A 22,664-nucleotide genomic window follows, 5' to 3' on the forward strand; every position below is an offset into this window, starting at 1 on the left:
ATGTGTTTGTACATGTTTGAAAACTGCACAGTAGTTTCCTCAACACTGTGTTCAATCCATGTTGACACACCTGCCAATGTTCTCTCACAGGAAAAGCTGCCAAGGAAGCAGAAGCTAACATGAGAAGACAGCGTAGATTAGTCAGATCCCAGGTGCTGAGGCAGATGTCTGTTGGAGCCCGCGTTGTGCGTGGCATGGACTGGAAGTGGAGGGATCAGGACGGGAGCCCGCCACAAGAAGGTACTGTTACTGGAGAGTTGCATAATGGTAAGCAAACGCTGCTAGCATCTGTAAGTTGGAGAAAAGCCTATGTAAAGGTGGTGGGTCTGTCAAGAGCTTTCAAATCTTTGCATTGCATTTGCATGGTAATCTGATGATTCTCTGGCAAGTCTGCATCAAGCTTTCTCTGAATGCCGATTTTTCTTGAGCGTACATTGCAGTACTTCATTCAAGTCAATGAATGCAAAATATGCTGAGCTGCATATCTGTCAGCTAGAAAAAGCAACTTGCGTCAGCATCCATTCAATCATGTACATAATAAGAGGCAAGAATTCATCAAAAGCGTGTCTTATGCTTGAAGCGCAACTTGATATCATGCATTTTTGCTAAGTATCAATGAATATTGTATAAATTATGCAATTCCAATCTGAAATTATGATTACTAGTTATGAATATACATAGATTGCAGAGCATGCATTCTATGAACGAAGGGTGTGAGACACTACACGTTTTGTTGGTTTGCTAGTCATTTTACCAGGTTGCCGTCAACATATCAAAGCAATCATTTGTAGGAACTCAAGGAATGTTCCTTAGATGTATAAACCATCTTTATATGTTCCAATATCTGAGAAAAAACGTCTCATGTTCACTTTTCAAAAAGGGAAAGTAAAGTTTGAAAGACGTATACGTAGATGTAATCTACAATTTATTTGGCAAAACTGTAAAGGTATATTTCCTCGGGTATTGTACTACCATCAAACCAGAAGTGATACATTGTGCCCATGTCACGTTATTGTGAGCGCAAAATGCCATATGGTTCAGTGTCTTCTAATACAAAATATTTCACTCCTATCAAAGGCTGGGTTGATGTGACCTGGGACCACGGTGGCTCCAACTCCTACCGCATGGGTGCCGAGGGCAAATACGACCTGCAGCTGGCGCCATCTCATGTTCCCATCAGTGAGAGCACGCTGGTTGGTAGACTGACAAAAGTAGCCAAGCTGGATACAACCAGTACTACTCCCAGCTCTGTTGCCAAGGGTGTCACCACTGCCAGTACCCTTGTCAGTAAAAAGAGCAGTTCAAGTCCAACTCTCAGTGCAGACATAGAGAATAAAAGCAGCTTCAAAGGTGAGAAAATAGCCTTTGATCTCTTTTCTATCAGCAATCAGGAAAAGACACTACTTTTTAGCTACTATAGACTATAGTCTATAGAAGCTATTGGGATGGGTATCCGTCTGGCGTCCGTCGTCAGTCTGTATGTATGTGTGTATGTATGTACGTATGTATGTATGTATGTCCGTTTGTGAAGCGTCCGTCCACTCAAATATCTTGAGAACCGCAGTACTTACTGATTTGATATTTTGTTGTGGAGATGAAAAATATGATTTTGAGAAACTTCTTTTTTCATTTTTTGATATTGTTGAAGATATGCAAATTAGCGCCAAAAAAGGCGTTTTTGGTAAAAAATCTTCTTCTTCATAACCGCTGGTCAGACAGCTTTGTTATTTGGTATACAGGTCCCTAGGGATAACCCAACTTAGATTTGTTCAAATTGTGATGAAATATGCAAATCTGTATTTTTAAGGAATTTTTGGTCATTTTTGGTCAAAACTTTATTTCATCAAAACCGCTCGTCTGACAGCTTTGATATTTGGTATACAGGTTCTACAGATGAACTAAATATGATATATTGAATATATGACGAAATCTGCAATTTTGTATTTTTGGTGCAATTTTTGCCATTTTTGGTCAAAAAATGTTTCTCAAAACACTTGTCTGATGCCGTTGATATTTAGTATACAGGTTCCTAGGGGTTGCCTTAGTGTGATGTATTGAAATTGGATGAAATCTTCAATTTTTGTATTTTTGGGTCAATTTTTGCCATTTTTGGTCAAAATATTTGTTTCTCAAAAGTTACTCATCTGATAGCTTTGATATTTAGTATACAGGTTCCTAGGCTTTATCTTAATGTAATATATTGAAATTATGACGAAATCTTCAATTTTGTATTTTTGCAGCTAATTTTGCCATTTTTGGTCAGGCCATCCTGAAATGAGCTATCAAAGATATCCACCTTCTTCATCAATACATGTGTCACAAAAAGTTATTCTCTACATAACACAGCAGAGCTCTGTTGACTGTTGGGTTGCTTGTTTTTTCAAAACCGCTGGTCAGACAGCTTTAATATTTGGTTTACAGGTCCCTAGGATGACCTTAGTGAGATAATTTCATACAGTCAGGAAATACTTAATTTTGTATCCATGTCTATAGTAGCTTCAGGGACTTTGGCCCTATGTTTTACATTCCTGGCTGTAATTGAGATTCACACTCTCAATATATATTTTTTTAAACTCCATGAGTGATACTCTTCCTGACTGGGGCTTCCACCTGCATTTAATAATACCGATTTTCTGTAACAGTCTGCCTATACTCTCATCCCCCAGAGACTGTATCTCCAAGTGACGCAGCAGCCGCAGTTGCTGTCGCTGAAGGTGTGCTTGCAGCGTTGTCCAGTGAAGTTGGTGCCGCTGCAGCTCTGGGTGAAGTAGGAGCAATGGCAGCAACCCCAACTGCATCCGAGTCAGCCAACGCCAAATCCAAAGGTAAGGATTGACCCATTCATGCCTACCTTTACGGTAACTTACTTGAACCACCCATATACAGTCCGGGTCAGCTCCAAAATTTGGAGCGCTATACCATAATATTTCCCCACTCTCATTAGCCAATCAGCGGCCAGCGCGCCATCAGTAAAAATTGTATTTCCTGGCAACCTCCACATGCGTCCTTCGTTACGTACGCCATACTGTGTCGAACTCCCGCGCCGTATTCTGTCATAATGTCGAAGAGTTGTGTGGCCACTCTGTCAAAACACAATTTCAAAAGCGCGTACCAGTTTTATTCTGGCTAAGACAACCAAACCCCATATATCGCTGTGATTCCTAGACTCTGGCTTGAAGTCCTGCGAAATATAAATCGTGTACCTACACAGATCGTTCAGAATACCCCATTTGTATCGGTGATGGCAGCGATACAAATTCTACCGTATGGGGAACAGTTGTGTGGCCACTCTGTCAACACATTTTCAAAATCGCGTACCATTTTTAGTCTGCGTTTGACAACTACAAAACAGGTATCGTTTTAAAGCTCTGACATTGCTCTTCTTCCTTGCAAAATGTTATACGCGTACCTACACAAATAACCTTATAACAGTATTTCTAATAGAGATGACGAACATCCACAAAATGATTCTCGGTACTTGAGTGAAATCGATAAACTGGGGGTAGAAATGAATCGTCAATATTTCGAATTTTGTTCACTAATCGGACTCCTTGTTGGACATGACCTTCTGCAGAACACGTGGATTATGTTGACTGTCGAAATTCGTCGAAATTCACAAGACAGGGGCTTAATAAGCGGCCCAAAACTGCCGATCACACTTGGTGGGTAATTTGTGACCCAGCGTGACCTGTACTTTATAATGATGTAATCTGGTCGATGATTGGCTGAATGCCGGAATACATTATCATAATGAGTCTCCAATTTTGGAGCTGACCCGGATCTGATATATGTATATCTGAACAACTACAGAAATGATTTACACAAACTAGATTTTCTCCAAATACTTTCAAATTGTGAGGTCAACTGTACTGTGCATTATATGATGAAGGGCGTGCTGTTTGTCTTTCTGAAAGATGAAGATTGTTTTCTTTTGTCATCAGATGAGAAAAACAAAAAGAGTAAAGGACCATTGGAGAGCACAGTGTCTGAGGAATCCAAAGAAACAACAGGTAAAGATTTTGGATATGTGAATTACCATATAGCAACAGACAAGAGTATTTATTTTTATTTTTGTTTCTCAACTCTTGTAGGAGGAATGTCATTGAAAATAATGAATGTCCTGAACACAGCCATGTTCTTCATGTTACAAATGTACATATTTTACATGTATTTTCAGTTAGGTATTAAGATGAAATTTGGTGAAAATTGTTAGATAATATGTTTATTTCAAGTAGTACCATTGAAAATTGCATAGATATGATACGCCTCATAATCCTAACATGCTCATCTGCACATTGATGGTATTCTACACAGAGCCCTCATCAGCTGGCAGTACTAGCAGCATGAGTGTCAGCGTACCCAATCTGAGTAGTCCAGCTGCCAATCTACTGGAAAGCTTTGCTGCAGTGGCACGCCGTAGCACCGGAATGGTTGGTGGAGCCAGCAACAACATGATGCGCAGTAGTGTGGGCACAGCTGGCAGTCTGGGCAGACTTCCATTTACCACTGTGCCGTCTAACAGTAAGTCCTGTCAATATTGAAATTTCATTGTAATCGGTGTGGAACCCCCCCTTCCCCCTTCCAACTGTGCTGATACCATTTCATAGTGATGAATTTGTCAATACCATTTCATAGTGATGAATTTGTCAAATTCCAAATCAACATGGTAATTTAGCCAGCTGTGTAAATGCATTCCAGTCATTTCATGATACTTTTGTTCAGTTTCATGCAAAAATAGTTCAATAAGTGTGTTGGTGTCTTCTCACATCGCACTAAACCCTAGATTTGTCAATGTTTGTTGTTGTCAGTCAGTGATGGTTATCTCAGCTGTCTGTACACCTGTGTTTGAGTTCAGTAAAATGCTTGTAGTAGCTTCCTTACCCACCACAAAAACCATGCTGTTTCATCATAGCTAACATTGCCGCGGCGCGTAGCGGTACTGACACAGCAAATATTAATGAAGACTGACTCCAGTAAACATTGCCATTCTTAAACAACACCAGCAGAAATTTTAAACCCAGCCCTATCAATGGGGCTAACCTAGTCTGTGCTTTGGATTCATCATCAGTTTTCAAATTAATGCAAGGTTAGGCCTGCCTTGTATTATGAATTTTTTCATGCAGCTCTTGTTCGAAATATAATGTCTGCTCTCAAATAGCCACAGCAACTGTAGTATCACTCACAGTGAAATAAGCGCTATGTAAGTCCACAATAACTTATGGCATTATTTGTGAAACCTGCCATTGGGGACATGTCACTTGTTATTCTTTCAGACCAAAAATATTTTAGAAATTGCATTTTGTCACCAGAGTTGGTTTTCAGGCTACGCATTCTTGTATTGTCACCAATTGTATCCATAATGATCAGGTTTTCATCATCAGCGCTTTCATCGTGGGTGAATTTTTTTCATCGAGGGTGAAGCGGATATCATAAAAAAAGTCATACGCATACATTGCACAGATTTTTTTTTCCACTGTTGTTGTTATTCATAGGTAATGTGTGGAGCAGCACACAAAGCCTGCCCAACTTGACAACCAGTGGGGGCGCCCGGTCTAGCGTCACCTTAACCACTTGCCAAGCTGCAGCTAACACAGTTAACACTACATCCACAGTTGCGGCAAGCTTGTGCACGGGACTGACCATGAGTCTGACCTCGTCCAGCGAGAGCGACGACTTCCTGGAGAGTTGCCGGGCAAGCACACTCCTGGCCGAACTGGAAGATGATGAAGATCTGCCGGAGCCGGATGATGACGATGATGAGAATGAAGATGAAAACGAAGATGAGGAAGAACTGTATGAAGAGGTTCTTGTAAGTCAAAATCAGTTTATCCTATTACTGTTGTGCTGTGCCATGTCTGAAAAACAGAGTGAAATCAATGATTTGGTGTGTGACATTTAACGTGCCCAACAGAAAACAACTATGAGATTTTCAATGAGGTCACATAAAATACACAAAAATGTAATAGTGTCAGTAAATTGTAATATGTACATGCATGTGACATTGTAGGGTCTGAAAGATGCTGTAATTTGTTTTGGACCAAAAACATGAGATACAGTTTATTTCTGTCAGATTGTGACTTCCCCTCATGTCAAGATGAATTGCAGGCTTCAAAACATCTTGGAGGAAACATAAAATTTGCTTTAGCAACCAAATAGTTTCATGATCTTTTCTCAGTGTTATGTCATGCAGCGTTGGAACTGACCTCTTGTGTCAGGCAGCTGATCATTGCGCTGTAAACATAGCACAGTTCACTTTTTCCCAAATGTTTGATGTAATAATGTCAAAAAAATTGTGTCTTTGTCGTCTTCCTATAACCCCCTCCCCCTCCCTCTCTGTTTTGTTTTCAGGAGGATGAGGAGTATGAAGCAAGGGGAGGTAGGAGGAGGACATGGGATGATGAGTATGTGTTGAAGAGACAGTTCTCGGCCCTTGTACCTGCCTTTGATCCAAGACCTGGTAGAACCAATGTCCAACAGACAGTAGATGTTGAAATACCATCACCTGGTGAGTCGGTCTATCCATACAGCTGCTGTGGTGTGGTTTAAATACTGATCTAGTAGTCTTTTGTAGTGGATTGCAAACCTCTCCCATTACGCACGGACAGTCCCTGGAATATCAAGGAACCCAGGCATTGTTATGATTCCATATGTCAAAAGTATTCCTGTTCTTCCTTATGGTTTAGTCATCACTGAAACATTACTCATACATTTGAAGCACATTTCCTACCTCTGACTTTTATTTGATAAGACTTATTATTAACCACAAGTGTAATGCTTTCTATGGTTGACGTAAATATGTTCAATAGTTTCACTTGTTTATGAAACCTAATTTTGATAGGAAGAAATCTTCTTTAACAAAATGAAAAGAAAATCATATCAAAAGATGAAATCAAACCCTGTAAATGCACGAGTAATATTGTCAATAGTGGTCATAGTATGGACTTCATATTGGTTTTCTCATAGTGAAAATACTTTACAGTTTGACAGTCTCATCATGATCTGGGGTAATTATGCAGTTTGGTATACAAGCAGGAAGAATTACTGCACACTTTCTGTGATAGATGTTATGTATGTATTTCAAATGCTGCTCATGATACAAGCAATGTATAAGTATGGTACAGAGAAGGGTCCCTAACAGTGTGATATTTCCCTCATTGCTAGGTTCTGCGGAAGGTGCATTCCATGATGAATCTGAGACCATACCTTCACCAAGACTAACTCTGTTCATCAGAGGACCAGGACTACCTGGGGTAGGTTGATTCAGATATCAGTTATATCATTGTCAGTATTTTTGCTAAGGTCTGGGAATATCGGTAAATGCTTTGGGAACCCTGGTAACATTGCTGCTGTCCCCAAATCTGATTGCATTGATATAACAAGGGGAACCCGGTAAAATGACTGGGGAACCCCGGTAACATTTACCGGGGTACCGGCTTCAACAAAAACACTGAAATTGTACAGTGAATATGATATTTATTCAGATATTACAAAACACAATTGGATTTTTCAGTGTATTTATGAAATATGGAGATTAGTGAGTAAAGAAAGTGTCATCCCAAAAAAGTGTCATCCCAAAATAGCTTCTATATTGGTAGAGCACTTTGAAAGACATTGAAGCCATGTTTTCAATCACAGGAGTCAAGTATATGTAACAGGATTAAAGACCCATGGCTGCTATTTCCGAGGAAAATGGAAGTTCATCTACCTGCAGATAAATCTGAAAAAGAATACATGTTCTGTTGTCTATCCATTCATAGAGTTGTGTGTTGAATTTATGTAGGCAGAGCTGATGTCATAGTTAATGAACAATCCAGACTTAGATGATTTCTCCTTACTTTCTCAGCTGGAAGAGACAGAGGTGAAACTGGAAGATCTAGAATCCACAGTTTTCAAACATGTACAAAAACTCTACACCAAGACTGCAGTGGGCATTAAACAGGACAGGTTGAGAAGAATATGGGAACCAACTTACATGTAAGTTTGCATGGTTGACAGGAACAGAGATTTGACTTTCTGTAATAAAGTCATATCTGTCTTTTGTCAGATGAATAGTATTGAATGACCTGACAAGTTATTACTTCAGAAACATGGAAGAGTAGAAGTCACGCATTATGTTGTGAACAGGAACTGTAGGAAGTGAAAATGTTTCAATACTTGGTATGTAATTAATCCAGTACTACTGCACACGTTGTTAGATGTGATGCTTAAAGTAAACGTTTTGAATGTTCATAAATTTTTTTACAACTTCCACAGCGTAACATATCGAGAAATGAAACCAGAAGATAGTTCACCAGATTCTGAGAATGCCGGGGTAAGCTGAAACTTGTGTAATCACCATTGCTGTATTTAGAAATTGTCACTTTGACAACGCTTTTATTGGTTCAGACACTTCCACCAGAACTGATTCAGATACTTCCACCATAACTGAAATGAAAGCCATAATGGCGTGTGCTTGTAAAAAGTTGCATAAGAGAAGTAAAGCAAAATGTGATGTATGAGTTCATACAAGAATAAAGAACAACCAAGTTCAAATTCATTAAGTAATCTCACACGTAAATTGTGTATGAACTTAGACGTCCATTTCACAGTGATTAATTGTGTTTGTAGTGTAAGAATAAACTACAGATGATGTTCTGAAATAGGAAGAAAGCCTGTTAAGAAAGTGTCTGCATGTATTCTAACTTTCCCTGTGCCTAATATCATTCTGGTTTTGTGTTAGGCCTATCAGCTAGGCGATGTTGCCGTGAGTGTGTGGGGGTTCGAATCCCGTTTGGGTTATAGTAAAAAATTTATATCATTCAGTAAGGCTCAGGCACAGCACAAATAATATTAGTTATTTTTTTTCTGCTTCAAAAAAAAATGAAGTCAATGTAAAACACTATTGCTGCATACCCAGTCTCTCCCAGGAATGATGATGCTCTTGATTACAGGAAACTCCTGGTGAATTTGTCAAAAAAAGGCAAATTAATCAGGGTCCTTCTAACAATTTAACCATCCACAGGGACGTTGGTCGATATGTTTTGTGGAGCGACATTTAGGAACAGATGATCTACCGAAGTCAGAGCTGATCACCTACTTACAGAGGAATGCTGACATTCATTTCCTAAGAAGATGGAAGCTGACTGGTACACCCAAGAACATCAGGAAAAATAGGAACTGTTCACAACTTGTAGCAGCATATAAGGTAAGAGAGTGTGTGTACATTGTAGTTGGTGTGTGTGTGTTTTTTTTGTCTGAAGAATTTGAACCAAATCCATTGATGCTGATAGAGCTGAAGGGTCAATTGGGATTAAAATACATATTCATCATTCTTTATGTGGTCTGCTGTTTGGTTCTACAAGTGTTAGCAAATGTTTGATAGAATCGGGGGGTAGACTTTCATATTTCTTCATCTGCAATTTTCTCTGGCTGGTCTCATTACTAAATGAGTGTAATCATAGCTTTCCACAAGTACCATATCCAGTGTGCCTATGAAATCAAACTTGCTTCATATAAAAGTAACAATTTGACTAGAAGCATTTGATCAACTGTGTACAGACTTGATTGCAGTGTATGCATCACGTCACAAAGCAACATGCATTCTGTACCCCCTTTATGTTCCAAAAACCAGTCTGTGCATCCATGATATCACTGCTATGGACAAAGTCTAGGCACATAGATGTCAGCCTGTCAATTAGTTATCATTGTTCACACTCCCCATAGGAATTCTGTGGCATTAGTTCCAAGCCAACATCTCCAAAGCACAAACCAGTAGCTACGAGATCCAGCCGTATAATCAGTGACAATGACATGCCACAACAGAAGAACAGAACGGACCCATCAGCTTGCTCCGTAGATGATGTCTTACAACTCCTAAGACTACTCTATGGTATGGCAACGGATGTTAGTAACAGAAGACGAGAAGGTAAGAGAACTCATCGTGAACTGTCAGTTTTATTCAGCTTCCATATTGCAAGGAGCAGTAGTTTAATACTCTATAAATGATTGTCATCTCAAAGCCTATCTAACTTCAAAATCATGAAATACTTCCTATGTAGGGTCAAGAACATAACTTTGCTAAAAGAAAGATGCCTTAGTAAGTCTATCTATTGAATTACATTTTCAAATTTAAATCAAATTTTCACACAAAAATCAGAATCAAATATTTTACCACTAACTGATTTGTTTATTGTGTAGCAGTGACAGGGGTTAGTAAATCTACAAGTCTCAGAGACTAGTAGTTTTACTTGCTAGCTAGTGAGTGAATTAGCTTTGCAATTGAAATGCTCAAGGGCAAAGTTCAACCAATGCACGGTCTTTGTTTTGGTAATCAGTGTATTGGCACATGCACAGAGTATCTCGATGAACAAATATGTCAACTGGTGGACTAGTGGAAGCACAGGCCTTGCTAGTATTATTAGAGACATAACAGCATGAAGGCTTCTTTGTTCTTCCAAAGTATGCTTATCCCTTAGGTAGTTGATGTCAGATTCTTCACTGAAACTTCACTGTCATTTTGTGTCTTGTCTTGTGCAGGAGTACCGATACATCACTTCAATGTTCCTTTGGAAGAATTCCAGAGCAAGAAACTTACAACAAAGTTACTTCAACAAGTACAGGTATGTCAGAGGAAAGTCCGGTGTACTTTTCTGTAGAAACTCATTGACGGTGACCCTTCAAAGCTTTTTTTAATAATCAGTTGTTGGCTAGGGCCCTCTATATGTTTGTCAAACGTTTTCAAGAGTTTTTTGTGGGTGAGAATGATCAGAAGAGCCTGGTGAACTGATGTGCTCAAATGATGTCAGCAGATCTGCAGCATTCATGATTGGTATATTTTCATAAATTGTCTTGATATCAGTGTATGTATCATTTATTTTGTCTTCTGTCAGGATCCATTGGTGCTAGCCAGTCTGGCATTACCAGAATGGTGTGAGAAACTCACCAACAGATGTCCCATGCTGTTCCCCTTTGAGACCCGCTCCCTCTTCTTCACCTGCACGGCTTTCGGCGTCTCCAGAGCCATATCCTGGTTGCAGGACAAGCGTGACGCCACCATCGAGAGACAGCGAACCCCGACGTCTCGCCGGGACGACCAGCATGAGTACAGAGTTGGGAGGTTGAAGCATGAGAGGGTCAAGGTTCCAAGAGGGCAGCAGTTACTAGAGTGGGCCATGAATGTGATGAAGTTCCACTGCAATAGCAAGTCAATCTTAGAGGTAGGATGAAACAATGCTTGTACTCACTTGTACATGTATGACTTCAACCAAACCCACTGTGAAGAACTGGAATATACTAAAAGCAACTGCAAATAGGTGAAAGTACATGTTCCCTCAGCCAAATTGATGTGCCATGAACTAAAGAAAGTCCTCTTTGACAATAGAAAATATTTCCTGAATCCAATTGTATGTTTTGGTGCAGGGCTGACTTGGGGAAATTTTAAACAATTCCTAAATTGACCAAAAGAGTTCAGACATGGTGTAATTTAGAGGACGTACAGATGGAAGTCAATCAATATCAGTTCTTTGCAATAACATTTCGTGATAACAACCAATGTTTGTATGCAAAGGGGAAAAATAAAAATAAAACAAAGATTGTCATTAGAAGTGTTGCATGCTATGAATCTCAAAAAAGGAATGTGGATGCTGTAGCTTTGAACTGAAAGATGTATGTACATCTGTCTGAAAATGATACCAGCGAAGATTTCAACTTAAGATTTTATTGACTGTACTCTTATGTAGTCATAGGAGATGCAATTGCAATCCAAGAGAGTTTGGATGCTGTATGTAAATGCATGTCGAAGCTGTAGAGCCTTAGGGAATCCACACTGACTGTTTAAATGCCACACCCCTCCTCTTTCTCGGTGGAGAATCAACTTTGCCACTTAATACAATCAGGGTCATACCACAATTTGGTGGTCAAAGGGTTGTGTGGCAAGGCTATAAGTGTGTTATGATGTCATTTCAGGTGGAGTTCATCGGAGAGGAAGGTACAGGTCTGGGACCCACCTTGGAGTTCTACGCGCTGATTGCGGCAGAGTTACAGAAGAAATCCATGGGTCTGTGGATATGTGATGATGATTTTGCAGACGACCAAGCCAGACAGGTCAGTGAATGTTTGACATCAATCACATTCAAAGCATGGTTATATAACAGATCACAAATGAATTTAATTGTGCTGGTGGGAATCAAAAATAGTCATTTAATGTCTAACTGTAAATTACTTCAAGGCAATAAATCTACAGAACAGACTGGAAAAGTAAAGCTCTAAGGTGGCACATCGGTGGTAGAATCATTGAGGTGAACTTTTTTGTCTCAAACTCACCAGGAAACTTAATATGACATGTGTTGCAATATATTTGATATGCTTTCAATATGTTTTATGTCTGGTTTATAATTAGAATGGCATTCTGTTACAGAATAGGGGCTAAAAATGGACCACATAAATTGTCATTGTTTGTAACATGATAGACCTTTTAGAATACAATGGCAGATGAGCCCTGATAACAGCTCACTTCACATCTACAGATAAAATGTTGAGAAACATGCCATGGTAAATTATGCCAAAGTGTGATCTTATTCTCAGTCAACTCTTTGTCCATGCTTTCCTTGATACAGGTTGATATTGGTCACGGTACTAAACCTCCAGGTTACTATGTCCAGCGTACCAGCGGTCTGTTTACAGCTCCACTACCTCAAGACAATGAAGACACAGACAGAGTTGTTCAGATTTTCTATTTCTTGGGCATCTTCCTTGCAAAGTGCATCCAAGATACTCGCTTGGTGGACATACCCCTCTCCAGACCCTTCCTGAAACTGATGTGCATGGGCGAGGCAGGCAGCAGCATTCATGAGCCATACTTGGACTCCACATTGCATGACCCTGAGGTCAGCTCCAGCGAGAGCCAATCGGAGGCTTCCATCGATGATTACCATGAACAGTTGTCTAGCCTGCCAGACGAGGACTCTAAATCGGAACTAATACTGGATCCACCCAAGACCAAGTCACCGGCTTGGTTTGCCGGATTGCTGACTTGGGAGGACTTTGAACTGATCAATCCACACAGGGCTAAGTTCTTGAATCAGCTGAAGGACTTGCTGAGCAGGAGAAAACGTATCCTGCTGGACAAGTCTCTGTCGGAGGAAGAACGGAATAACCAGATACAGAATCTGTGTATAGAAGGACCGGCCGGATCAGGGCCACCTTGTAAATTAGAACATTTAGGGTAAGCTTTTAGTCATGCATTTTCCCGAGTACTGTAGATCAATCTATTAGTCCACTCCAAACAAAGCATTTTAAAATGAATGCCAGTGTATTGTCTATTATTGGAAACAGTTGGATAGTTTTTGATAATGTTCAGAAAAATAGCATGTGCTGATCCAGATCTAAGTCTTCTTTGACTCAATTTCTTTTTTCAGGCTAACTTTTCAGTTCAATCCTTCGTCCAAAGTCTATGGTTTCAGCGCCATGGATCTCAAACCAAATGGTGAAGACGAAATAGTAACACTTGAGAATGCTGAAGAGTACATTGAAGCCATCACAGATTTCTGTCTACATACTGGTATCAGGAGACAGATGGAAGCTTTCAGAAGTAAGTATCCAAGAATTTCCTGCAGCCAGACAGTAGATTTATCTTAATTGAACACAGATTCACTTTTAATTGTTGTTATAGTCACAAGTACCTCATCTTGATAGGAATTTCATTGACCCCACTTGAAGATTTTCTCAGATTATCCATGCCAGGTTTCAAAAGCACACACTACTGTAGAGCCACATTGTTTTATCACTAAAAATGATCAGGTTACACCAGAGTATCAGAAACTCATCTGGAAATATTGGTTAAAAAGTCAGTTAGGAGTAATAAGAGGCTGGAGACGAGAGGTAGAATTAGACAAAAGAGTACCTTTTTGTCAAAGCTTGCCAAAGAGGGCCATACACCATAGCAGCGAAAAAGGTCAGGAAACATTATCAGCTTCATTTGCCAAGGTTACCACATTCTTATCTTCATTTTCAAGTCATCCATAGAAAGAAACACTGAATAATATTTGCTGTTTGTTCATTTGTGATAGAAACTCGCCTAGTCGGTAGAAATTTTAAACCACTTAAACACCACTTCTTTTGCCTGACATATGGTCTAATAAGCATTGTATGGTTTGTTCCGTAGATGGTTTTAATGAAGTCTTTCCCATGGAGAAACTGCATTCATTCAGTCCTGCTGAAGTACAGATGATGCTGTGTGGTGATCAGGCACCAAACTGGACCAGAGATGATATCTTGAATTACACAGAGCCAAAACTTGGCTACACCAGAGAGAGGTCAGTTTAATCTTGTCCAATCTCACAAGCAATCTGGTCAAGAACTGTGTACATAGAGATCATTACATTACTTGTAAAAGTCTCTTTCATTCTTTATCCATGTCAGTGTGTAGACCATAGAGTGGTAGGGACAAAAACTGCCACATAAACATACATTTTAGATGCTAAAAGATAAAGACAGTTCCATCAGAAGTTACACTTTTGAAGTTGTTGTTTTCCATTTTCTTCTTGTTTGACCCTTCAAGGTCGATGGCCCAAGTCAAAAGTTTGTTTGTCTTTGTTTTGTCCTTGACCGGATGGCCATCGATTATTTGATATGTAATCTGGCCTCAATGTCAGTTAAACTATACATCAAAACTTTTGTGTGACATTTATTGAACCCTTTGAGTCCTACACGTGATAGAGAGATTATTTGGCAGTTTTAAATTGGGTCAGCATCTAATGTTTAGAAGGATGTCATGTGCCTAAAGAATATGTGTAGCTGATGAGGGGCCAATTATCGTCCTGGTTCCCAATCTAAGATGGACTCCCTCTAAATCCCTCAGATTATTAAAACATCTGTACCACCAAAGAGGCTTCTTCTTGATAAGGACTCTGTCCAGATATTCACCATTTCTTTCATTTTTCTCTCTGTGCAGTCCCGTATTCCAGAGATTTGTCAACGTCATCTGTTCTCTGGATCCCGATGAAAGGAAAGCCTTCATGCAGTTCACCACCGGCTGTTCTTCCTTGCCGCCAGGCGGATTGATGAATTTACACCCACGCCTGACTATCGTCCGCAAAGTAGACGCCGGCGATGCCACCTACCCTTCTGTCAATACCTGTGTGCATTACTTGAAACTGCCGGAGTACTCCACCGAGGAGATCATGAGAGAGAAGCTACTGGCCGCTACAAAGGAAAAGGGATTCCATCTGAACTGAGACTGAGAAATAAATAATTTAACAAAATAAAAAGAGCATCTAATATGGCTTGTTCAGAACTGCTTTACAGAAAGACTATTGCAAGGACAGTATTAGGGCACAACAAATATTTTTTTTGGATCAAGCACAACTCTAGCAGATGTGACGACGTGTCAAGGTCAGGTTCTGTCTTTGACTCTGTGATGTCAGACAAGCATTGGGCAAGATATCTTCTACAAAATCAAGTATTTATGAAGTCTGTGTGACACAAGGTGCTTCAGATCTTCATCTTTGCAAAGCTTGTACAGTAAAATGCCAGCGTAAGCAATTTTGGACACCAGTTTTGTGCAATGATACATGCTTAACCTATTTTTTTACTGAAAACAAAACCCGGCATGGGTTCTATGTGTCTCAGAAATTTTTGCTTTCAGAAATTCAAAATGGAGATCATGACTTGCATTGAAAGATTAGATTAGTGTGTGTTGATACTAAAATGAGGTGATCAGGGACAGATTGTTATCAATCAAACAGCAATACAGATTGAGAAAGATGAAAAAAGGCATTACAGCCGTAGAGCATTGGAAAATTCAAACTTTTGCTTTTTGATTTATTTCTGATAATCACGAAACTTCTCAGACTCATCACAAATTTCCTTTGAGATACTGATATTTTCTCTCAAGGCCTACCCACTTTGCATAAAGACATACCTTTGCTTTGTGCATAGACAGTGGCCACTGTCTATGCTTTGTAGCACAAAGGTGGTTAGAAACTTGCTCAGTGATGTGTTTTCTTCAATAATTAGTGCAAAATGTCATGGAAAATGTTGTTCGATAAAATAATGAGAATTTTGGATTCAGTGTGATGTGTGATAGATCAAAGAAAGCATACAGGTAACTCAGACTCTACACAGTGAACCGATTGTCTCGTCTTCTCAGACAGATTCAAAATCTGTGCTGCTTTCTCTTATACACTAAACTTATCAGCTTTTTCTTTAAAAGTGTGAATTTTCATTGTGGCTGTTACTTCATTACCAAGCAAATTGCTGTACAGAGGAGTGTAGAATTTTTAGAATACAGACAAGAACAGGTCATTGCAAAGCTATTATCTTTCTATAAATGAGCTTTCTGAGACTTCCTTGTGTTCTTTTGATGAGCTCATGAAACATACCATGGAATCGAATACAAAGTTGTCCATTTAGATATCATGATTTTTGCTAAACTACAAAACAAACGGAAGGATTAATTTTGATCAGTTTTCCCATGCAGGTGCAAAATGCTATTTATACGTGACAAGTTTCATGAAAGGACTATTTTTGATTTCTGGGGTAGCATTACTTTTGTCATATGTGATATTTTATTTGTAGTATAAAACTTGAACATGTATCAAAGTTCTCTGACAGCTACAGTTGACATGTTTTGGAGTGGACCTCCTCTGTAATCTTATAGTGTGCAACGTTGAAAGTGAAGAGATGATTTCAGGGTAACTCGTTGATTAGAATTCCAGTGTTGTAGATGAAATACTTTTTTTCCAGTCATGTGATACCAGTGTTCACGGTCTGTCGTTCACAGGTGTAATTTGTTAAAAACCCTCCCTCTGTAATGAGTACATTTGTGATCAATACTTTTACAAGAGCTGATTTAAGGGGTAATGTCAGCTATACACCTTTCACAGCTGTCTGCTATCAGAATAAAGTTCTATGAGGTGATTTCTGTCCCATAGAAGGCAGTGACAGTCTTTCTTAATTTTTCATCGTCCTGACCAGCAATATTTCAAAAGAATTCCAGCCATCGGTTTTAGTTTCAAATGACAGGACTTATGTCCCAGATCAACTTGTAATGACAAAACCAGTGTGTGGTACCACCATGGTTTGTCACTTTTGAAAGCAAACACTTCCCCATACACTCACAAATGCGCATTCTCACTTTGTACTCAAATCCCGGCCAGAATTCATAATCACTTGAAATCGTTTTCATGATCGAGATAATGAAAGTCAAATTCATCAGACGGTGTGCTTCAATAAATTTCATTGAACATTCAAGTTATGTATTTTTCAGTAAAAAAACAGCATCAACATTGTGGTGTTCAGAAACACCAGCAGGCACAAGGCAGGGCAAAGACATGCCCCCAGAAAACCATACACTATGTAACAGAATTGTTTTATTTATTGTGTAATTTCTGTTTGTATTATGTAAAGGAGTGTTGTTGTGAGAGGCATGTTTGGTGACTTTAATTCTGTGGTACAATTGCGGAGACTGGATGTAATTTTCATACAAAAAAACCAAGTGTATTGATTAATTGGCTACCCCAAAACATAACCCCTTATTATTGTACTCAAAAATTGACATATTTGTTTCCATGACTACAATAGTATTAAACAAATGCTATTCAGCAGATTTGAAGCCTGTCTGGTGTGTGGATTTTTTTACCAAATTGGCAAAAAAGGCAGTAGAAATGCACAGCTGTGTATTTCATTGCAATTTGGACAAACATGACCCAAGTACTCCCAAGATACCTGTTGTCTAGATACAAAAGTAATTGGACTCGCAGTTTTCAAAAAGAAGCTTTGACTGCAAAAAGTTGATAGACAATGCAGGACGCAAGATGATGATGGTAAACCATGGCACCTATTGGAAGTTAAGTATACTCACTCTGGCCTGCCATATCAAACCAAATGTGAGCCAAGTGTCATTGACGCTATGTTTTTATTTTGGCTATATCATTATGATTAAAGGAGAAATTTCCCTCTATCTTTGAGTGAGGACACTTATGATCTGTACACTGCCTTGTGTGTTACTATATCCCTTGATACATGATCAGAGTTGTTCTTCATAAACTGTTAACTAACACCTAACTCTGTTACATACAAGTTCTATACCCTCCGATGTTAGATATTAGACCTTAAGATGTCACATCTTGTACCTCATTTATCATGCGCATATGTATTTGTTGGCTGGCCAATACAGCTAGAGGTCTGATCTTTTTTCGCGATTTAGAACCATAACTTAGACATGCCTCATGTGTTTCAAATTGGGAACAACGACATAGACCTATGTGCCCATAGATCTCAACATATACACTCCAGTGATACTTCTTAATGACCACATTTCCCTGCTCCATCAAGACTAAGACTCCTATTTACAAGTGGGGACTATGTCATTGTCAATGACTTGTTAAGTGTATAGTAGAAAGGGGATATATTACACTTAAAAAGCAATATCAACTACGTTAGTGCCTGTGTTCAGAAAGAGATGATATGCACCAAATACAGTAAGTTTTCAATCGGGTTCAGAATCACAAAATACAGCAGGCATAGCAAAGATGCCACAGTTAAAAACCACTCAGCCAAATCGCCACTTTCAAACCAGATATGAACTGAAAATGCTCCCCTGCTTCACTATATATTGCAATTGTCAATGAATTTTAACTTTTGCAACATGTTTGCAACTCCATTTAAAGTGTTATGATCAACATTGTGAACATATTCACCACAGATTAATTCTAAGGGTCATTGAGTATATAAATAGGTAATTAGCTGCAATAAAAATACATTTTTTTGGACTGCTGATATGAAATTACGAAATATCTCTCACTTATACAACATGATTGTTTTGTCAATATACATGGCAAGTTTTGTAAACTTTTTAGAGTCCTTCCAGTCTTATATCCTTGATTGGGGAAGTTAGCTAGGTATGCAAATTAGTAACTTGCTGATGTAAAAATTCCAAACAATTTTCATTAATATTTTATCATATTTCTTCAATGTACATAGCAGTTTTCATAAACTTTGATGAAGTCAATCAAGATATATCTCTAATTGGAAGTTTGTTTAATATGCAAATTAGGAATTGGCTGAAATAATCAAAGTGAGACTTGGGTGGACACCGTTGCCAATGGGTATGTGTGAAGACAGTGCAGTGGAAAATAAAATTTAATGCAATGAAACACTGAATGCAGTCATTCTTTGGGAACAAATATTTTAATGACATATCAAGAACGAACAAAAGTAATTGACCAGTTAACAAAGCTCTTCATGTGATTATAGGGCTAGTTTTATACTTGTCGATGTTTGATGATGGAAAGGAACACAAAAACAACTAACTTAAACAATCATTATATAAAACTACGAATAAACCTCAATAGCAACAAAATTCCAAGCAAAACATTACACTATGGTTCAGGGTGTTAATTTACAAAGTTCACTCAAAATGTACTTTGAAAACGATAGTATTTTGACAGCCGTACCGGCAGCTACTTACTAAAGTCTGTTGAAAAAGAGTACTAAATATCGTTGTTTTTCAGGTCAATAAGTGATTGAATCAAAAAATGTGTCATGAAACGGTAAAACAACAACTGATAAATAAGTAATTTTTCTCAAGAGTGACTTGAAACGCCTCGCCTGAAAGAAAATTTCATCCCGTTCCACAGAAACTGGCTGCGTTTTCGAGCGCCGCAGCTATGAACGATGATAGGTCTGGGGAATCCCCGCGAAAATCGCTCACACTCGTCCAAAACATTGATCGTTCGCTTTTGAGCTGCATGATTCAGCTTGTCGAAAATATTTTCATTTTGTAGATAATGAATTAAATTTCTTACTTTTTCTTTCGTTTGTTAATTAAAAGTCATTTTAATGTTTTTAGATGCTTTAAAAAAATTCAAAACCCGCTAAAAAGCGACTATTTGGCCAAAATTCAAACGAAAAACACGAAAATAATGCTCAAATCATGGGCTATTTATATATGAATACTTTCAGTCTCTTTACACTTATGCTCAAATGCGATAGAACGCAGAGATTTGAAACATGGCGGCCACTCTCGCCGATGCACGATTTTTGCATCAAAATTTTTCACTCATTTTCGTTCGTATGACTTTGAAACTCCAGGAAACGATTGAGAAGAAAGGGTTACCATGAAGTATTGAGGTATTTGCTGATAATTTGCCAAATTAAACGAGAAAAATGCTTAGAAAATTCCCACACGCTTACACACTGAGCGCTTTCAGAAGCCGTAGCATGATCGTACTTAGTCTGTCAGACATGTGACTCGGATCATACGAATTTCCAAAACACCACTTGATACATTTGTTTAATTCCAAAAATGATCACACACATATCAGTATTCATGATGTGGTTTTCATGATGTACACAGTAAATCTTAATGAATTGGACGTAGTTCTTTTTCAAGTACATGATTACAATCGTGCACCGGGAAAAGATCAATGCGATAGAATGCTGTGTATACACAGGCTCAGCAGTGGGCTGAAAATACAAAGTTGAAAACATTGTGGCCACTCCACAGGTCCAGTAGGCGTAATTTGTGATGATTTTTTCCTATTTTTATCATAAAAAATAATTATGAATATTAATAAATTATTAATGTGAATGTTACAGAATATTAAAACTTTTTTACACACAATGTCGTCTACTTTGTGTAAATGCCATCTGGAAACTCCATTGTTTTGATAATTATGATTTTAATAAATTATGATTATGATTAATAAAGTCATATTTTACACATTGTAATGTGCTTATGTGAACAACCCTCTGGAAACCCTCATACAGTTTCACAATCTATTCCAAAATATACAAGTGACACCATTGCCCAGGTTCAGTCTACGGCGAGAGTTACCATTGCCCAGGTTCAGTCTACGGCGAGAGTTACTACACAGTGTATATAAAGAGAAGGTAGCCAGCTCCACTCGACAGTAAACTGACATACCCATGAATTACCTCCGTTTTCTTCACTTCTGCATGTTGATTCTCAAAATTTCTCCCGGTGTTGGCAAGTCCATAAATCAGCCATCAAATCTACCCAGTTTCGACCACTTAGACGGAAAACTTGTGAAGTTTGGGGCTGCGAGAAGGTGTATATCGCCAATGAAATGATGCTGTATTAGCGGAATCGACAGCATCCGGGATCTTTTAGGGCCGTTTGCGAAATTTGAATGTAGCCGCCAAGCGGGGCCGAGGGCGGAGCCATGATTTAACGTTATTAGATATGCTGACATAATTGATCGTACGGCCAATGAACGCTCGTGACCTTTGATAAGACCTCTCATCAGTTGACCCGAATGTACATGTCTCTGATCAACATCAAAACGTGGAATGAGTTTCATTTCTCTAGTTGGACGATGTATTTTTCGAACTTTATAACAGTTGTAAGGTTGCTCCAAAGCAGCTTATTGAGTATGCGATCAATGGAGGTGGTAGCTTCAGCGAAACGGGGACAGCATCATCTGAACAAACACCGCGGCAGGCAGCTCAATATAGATTGCAGTGATATTTCGCCGTGGCGGTGACCTTTGATTTGAACGCGTTCGCCGCTGCGATATCACAGCTAGGTTTCCACGGTATCCACCTATTTCCGAAGAACCTCCGCCATGTGCACATCGTACCCACAAATACCTTGAATAGCAAGGAACACGACTAGCACTTCCAGGCTTACTTAACTTGCTCACATTTTCTTGCCCGTTCTCGTTTCAAAATTTTAGTGTGTTTTTCCATAGACCCGTACTGCATCCGTGTGTAGCGTCAATTGTTTTTCCCAAAGACACAGAAAGTCCTCGCTTCAGTTTCTGAGTGTGATAAAACTGCAGAGCTTCGGTTAGGATTTCAAAATCTGCGTAAGGCTGTTCGCAAATTGTTTTTCTATTTGCGTAAAATATACCAAAAATGCGTACAACATGACTCATGTAAGTACCTATATATAACAGCTGTCTACGCGATATCGAAAACCGGTTCAAAAGTCAATGAATAGGCCTAAAGTGTTCAATAAACAACATCAGTGACAATGTTTTTTCTTTGATATTAGTTTCACAATTTGTTCTGTTCAATTTTCTGTCGACGATTTTCATTTCTTACTAATTATTTAGACTACAACTTCCCACTATTGCCTTCGCTGCCTGACCTATCATCGCTGCTCTGAAGTCAAATTCACTTACTTAGTCTCGGGCCTTCCATGGTTATCACCATCAGATCATTTATGGCTCACTCAGACAACTACGTTTCGATGTTGTAATCCTATTTTGGGTACTGCACACGGGACAGATGAGACTGGAATCACGGCTGCAATTATGGCCAATTTCGCAATATTCTGGAATAAGTTTGCAGACCGGCATAAAACTATAATTTTTAAGTCCACGTAGCATTAACTTAAACTTGATATTCGACCAGGAGATCTTCAGGGTTTACAAGTATGCATTGGGCGCAGCGGAAAAAAAACAACATTTTTTTGCAATAACGACGAACTCTATTCAACTTGTTACATTTTTATTGGTGCAGACTTGAAAGAAAACGTGATTGAAAGGATTTAGGACAAAATATTGCTAAATTATGAACATTTTTATCAGCGAAGAATTTATTTTCAGTCCTGGATAAACTTCACAATGGAGGGAAACTACGTGTGCTCATGTCTTTGTTACAGAGACTGCGCTTTTTAATGCGTATCGGATTACGCAGACGTCATTTTACTTTGCGTA

At 38.9% G+C, this 22,664-nt stretch overlaps 1 protein-coding gene across 7 annotated transcripts in view; it reads left to right on the top strand.

Moving 5' to 3' along the window:
* The window catches only part of LOC139149950 (E3 ubiquitin-protein ligase HECTD1-like), a 54,052-nt gene extending 36,462 nt beyond the window's left edge, over window positions 1-17,590 (top strand). For 2 of the 7 annotated variants that reach the window (XM_070722021.1, XM_070722022.1), the window contains exons 24-42: window positions 91-267; window positions 1,078-1,350; window positions 2,667-2,825; window positions 3,942-4,010; window positions 4,315-4,521; window positions 5,493-5,809; window positions 6,349-6,505; window positions 7,162-7,250; window positions 7,844-7,974; window positions 8,254-8,311; window positions 9,002-9,184; window positions 9,703-9,904; window positions 10,516-10,598; window positions 10,869-11,195; window positions 11,944-12,081; window positions 12,594-13,201; window positions 13,395-13,567; window positions 14,141-14,291; window positions 14,930-17,590. In XM_070722021.1, coding sequence (XP_070578122.1) covers window positions 91-267; window positions 1,078-1,350; window positions 2,667-2,825; window positions 3,942-4,010; window positions 4,315-4,521; window positions 5,493-5,809; window positions 6,349-6,505; window positions 7,162-7,250; window positions 7,844-7,974; window positions 8,254-8,311; window positions 9,002-9,184; window positions 9,703-9,904; window positions 10,516-10,598; window positions 10,869-11,195; window positions 11,944-12,081; window positions 12,594-13,201; window positions 13,395-13,567; window positions 14,141-14,291; window positions 14,930-15,212 — 3,785 coding nt within the window. In that variant the 3' untranslated portion in view covers window positions 15,213-17,590. The remainder of the gene's footprint in view (window positions 1-90; window positions 268-1,077; window positions 1,351-2,666; window positions 2,826-3,941; window positions 4,011-4,314; window positions 4,522-5,492; window positions 5,810-6,348; window positions 6,506-7,161; window positions 7,251-7,843; window positions 7,975-8,253; window positions 8,312-9,001; window positions 9,185-9,702; window positions 9,905-10,515; window positions 10,599-10,868; window positions 11,196-11,943; window positions 12,082-12,593; window positions 13,202-13,394; window positions 13,568-14,140; window positions 14,292-14,929) is intronic. The other 5 variants (XM_070722025.1, XM_070722026.1, XM_070722023.1 and 2 more) reach the window with 3 other exon arrangements.
* Window positions 17,591-22,664: the final 5,074 nt, after the last annotated feature.

Source organism: Ptychodera flava, chromosome 14 (genome assembly GCF_041260155.1).
Source record: "Ptychodera flava strain L36383 chromosome 14, AS_Pfla_20210202, whole genome shotgun sequence".
In the NCBI taxonomy this organism is placed as follows: Eukaryota; Metazoa; Hemichordata; class Enteropneusta; family Ptychoderidae; genus Ptychodera; species Ptychodera flava.